At 41.3% G+C, this 3,651-nt stretch overlaps 1 protein-coding gene across 1 annotated transcript in view; it reads left to right on the top strand.

The window, feature by feature from the left end:
- The window catches only part of LOC116521119 (zinc transporter ZIP10-like), a 32,794-nt gene extending 29,404 nt beyond the window's left edge, over positions 1-3,390 (top strand). The window contains 1 exon segment of the mRNA XM_032235800.1: positions 3,345-3,390. Coding sequence (XP_032091691.1) covers positions 3,345-3,390 — 46 coding nt within the window.
- The last annotated feature ends 261 nt before the right edge of the window (positions 3,391-3,651 follow it).

Raw genomic sequence — 3,651 nt, 5'->3', positions numbered from 1 at the left:
GAGAGAGAGATGAAAGAAAAAAGAAAAAAGGGACAGAGAGACAAAGAAGAGAGAAGAGAGAGAGGAGAAGAGGGAGAGAGAAAGAAGAAAGAAGAAAGAAAGAAAGAAAGAAAGAAAGAAGAAGAAAGAAAGAAAGAAAGAAAACCACATGACCAGCAAGCCACTCCCACCAGTGTCACATGCCGGCAAGCCACTCCCACAAAGGAGGCCACACCCACAGAGTAGGTTCCAAAAAGTTTTGAAACCCACCACTGTTCTAAACCCTACAATCATTAAGAATTCAAATCAGACAGGCATCATTGTCATCTTGGTTTTGGAAGACTATTCAACTTTCTGTGGTTCCTTATATCAGCCATTTGGCTGATAATTCAGGAACGCAGCTAGGGGGAAAAAAAGAATGTAAATAATTATAGTGTATATGTATACTATGTTTGTTTTATACCATGATCTTTTAGGCATGATAAAAGTACATCTTTGAATAATCTTCAACAAGTAACCTAAAGCTTGCAAAGAAATGCCAAAATTCAAATGTTTGTGAGAAAGCTCCAGTTATTGTATATTGCTGATTTAACCAGGTCCCAAAATAATCATGGATGATTATTTCTGAATTCAGCAGAAGAACCATTTTGGGAGGGTTAGGCAAAGCACCGTTTTAGATATTACTTTATTTTACAGTGCACTTAGCATTGATTTCCACCCCCAGGATCCTAATGCTGAAAATATTTCCTTCCCTTGTATCTAGCCATTAGGTTTTATCAGGATTCCAACTGCAATTCAGCCCAGTATCTCTATAATTCTTGATTTGTATTAAGAGCTTTATGTTACTGTGTTACTTCCCCCCCCCCTCTCGTCCATTGTGCCATTAAAATGTTTCTCCTTTTCTTTTTCCTATGTTCTCAGTACAGGAAAGGAAATATTGCTGTCACTTTCCATGGGGCCTGCCTTCCATCTTGCAGTGGTGCTACTGTTCAGTGGCTTTTGGAGTCTCTAAGTGGTATCCAATTATTTGTATTCTGATGCCACTTAGAGGAAGCGTATGTCTCTGTCAGTCAAAAGCTCAGGATACTTTGCACTCCTGGAAGCTCCAGGATGTACAAATTGACAATATCAATTCTAGCCATCATCTTGCAGGCGATTTTCACCTGTCTGCTGAAAAGTGTTATTCCCCCAATTCATTCTGCAGAACCATTTACTGTCATCAAAGCCCAGCTTAGGTTGCTTTCCTGGGCAATGCCAAGATCTGTGAGCGCAATTTCCAACCTTCCCCCCTCCCCCCCCACTTTATATATAGGATTCACACTAAATAAGAAAGGAAGCTTCTCAAGTGATCTATTGTTTGGCTGGCAGAAAGAGTGTGCACAATCATTCGGGGTGGCTATTTTTATCAGATTTTGTAATGGGCTTGTTGCTATATAGTGCCCAACTCTCTGTTTAGGGGGAAGCCTCCATTTTAGAAGCTGTTAGTCTCTAAAAGACCAATTTGGTCTTCACTTTAAATGCTCCTGTTTGTTTAGAGATTTGTATCTTTCTTCGGCTTTGCATTCATCACATTTAAGCAGATAATTTGGGATCTAGAACTAAACTAAATCACAAAACTAAAATCACTCACATTTACTACTTGTGTGGTCTCTGTGGATGATTCCTAATTATCACCGTAACATCCTGCAGGCTTTAGTAGGAGAGATGTTTTACTTTGGCTCACATTTGTATAATACTTACAGTATTATAGAAATGATAGGCAAATATGCTAATATCCTGTACAATAATAATATTTGTGTACATTCAGATACAGAGGTTGAGCCAGTAACTCATTTTCACACTACCCATTGTAACATCTATGGCATCTGGGGGCTCATAAACTCAATTATCAGAATTTTTAGTTGTCTTTCTGATCAGGAAAACATCTTTTTTCAAGGCCTAACTTGATTAACCAGCAAAGTCTGGTCAAGTTTCTAGGAATAGCCATTGTTTGCAGAATTCAGTTGATATTGTCATCTCCTTATTAATTATTTGTGGTTTTGTTTTTCTATATTTTAAAATGAACCTCTATTATATTGGTCTAGGACAAACAATCAATCAATATTTTCTTGTCCAGAAGGAAGTTTTCAATGACTATTGTATCTAATTTGTTTGCAGCATGAGATTTAGAATTAGTATCCTGTTCTGACCCCCTCACCACACCAACACACACTCTGAGCAAAGATAAGTTATGGCATTTAATTAACAGACAGACAGGTCCTTGACAGCAAACTGGCACAGAAAAGCTTGGGCAGCAATCCAGCACAGATAAGCCGTGGCAGCAATCCAGCCTGCCAAGCTCACAATAATGTTCTCCAACATTGGTTCCTGTGTTGACTACTGCAAGAGGGTCATGTGTGTTAAATCGGCGGGTAGTAAATAAGCGGAGGCGTCTGAGGTAACTGTGAACCATTTATTCAAGCAAGAACGTAATAGAACATCAACAGTGAGTAGACCGGCAGGTCTCTTTCCACTGACAGCCTTTTATACTCGGCTGTCAAAAGGTTCAACCAATTGCCTCTTTATGACAGCCCGGCAACCGGCAGGCGCGTCTGATTGGCTAAGATGCGCCTGGCTGCTGCCGAGCTGTCATTCATAAGTCCGAGGACTTACGAGGCTGCAACAATGTGCACAAGCATTCCTTTTATAGTCTGGAGAGGAGCCTAAGTACCACCAGCTGAGTGTAATTACCTCCTATAATTGCATAATTGTTCCTTACGCCTATTAGCTCTCCATTAGCTCTCCAGTGTCGGGCATCTAGGAACAACTCCCTTGGCTCCTCCCCACTGCTGACGTCCGGATCACACTCCCCTTGTCTCCTCCCCACTGGTCCAAGGCTCATGCGCCTCCTGGTGGCCAACCAGCCTCTCTACACCCTGCTCGGAGTCGGAATCCTGTCCAGGGTCCTCCACATCCTCCAAAGCTGACTCATAGGGTCCCTCGCTGTCAGAGTCTGGTGGCAGCTCCAACGGCTCCTGCTGGGCCACAACAGTATCCTAAATTCTTTACCTATTTATTACTTAAAATCATAGGATGCAAAGGTTTAAAATGACCTCAAAGATCACTTAGTCCAATCCTTTTGCCCAGGGATGAAATGCTCTGAAGTCTGCTACTGGTTCGCTAATGCACAGCGCAGAAAAGGGGACAAAACATATCCCTTGGAAGTCCCTGTGATGGACCATAGTATCCGTTTTATCTGAATGCCTGTGCTGAATCCAATGCTGTTGGAACAAGAGATATTTCCATTGTCATTGTTGCTAGAATGCTGGGCTTTCCTCTAGTGTACACATTTGGTGAAATTTGCCTGTTCGTATCTTGTTTTCTAGGATTACACATCTGCTGGAATATTGTACCAGCTTTGTTGAAATCTAGTGATTTGGAAAAGCAGGGCGAGGGAAGCGGGACAGATTGTTTACAACTTACAATACAGAAGCACATAATTATTCCATGAGCAACGGATGACATGCAGAGGGCTGATGGAGAATTCAGAGTTTGAAAAAAAAAAAGCATGCAGTTGACAATACTCTGCTCGCAACTGGCATTTATTTTCCTTTCCTGTACAGAGTGCAAATAGACAGCCAGAGATATTTCATGATTTGGGCTTCTATAATAATGTCTCCAGACAGATCTTTG

The sequence above is a fragment of the Thamnophis elegans genome, chromosome 1 (assembly GCF_009769535.1).
Source record: "Thamnophis elegans isolate rThaEle1 chromosome 1, rThaEle1.pri, whole genome shotgun sequence".
Lineage (NCBI taxonomy): Eukaryota > Metazoa > Chordata > Lepidosauria > Squamata > Colubridae > Thamnophis > Thamnophis elegans.
The sequence above is the reverse complement of the archived record's forward strand: the minus strand, read 5'-3'. Positions and strand labels throughout refer to the sequence as shown.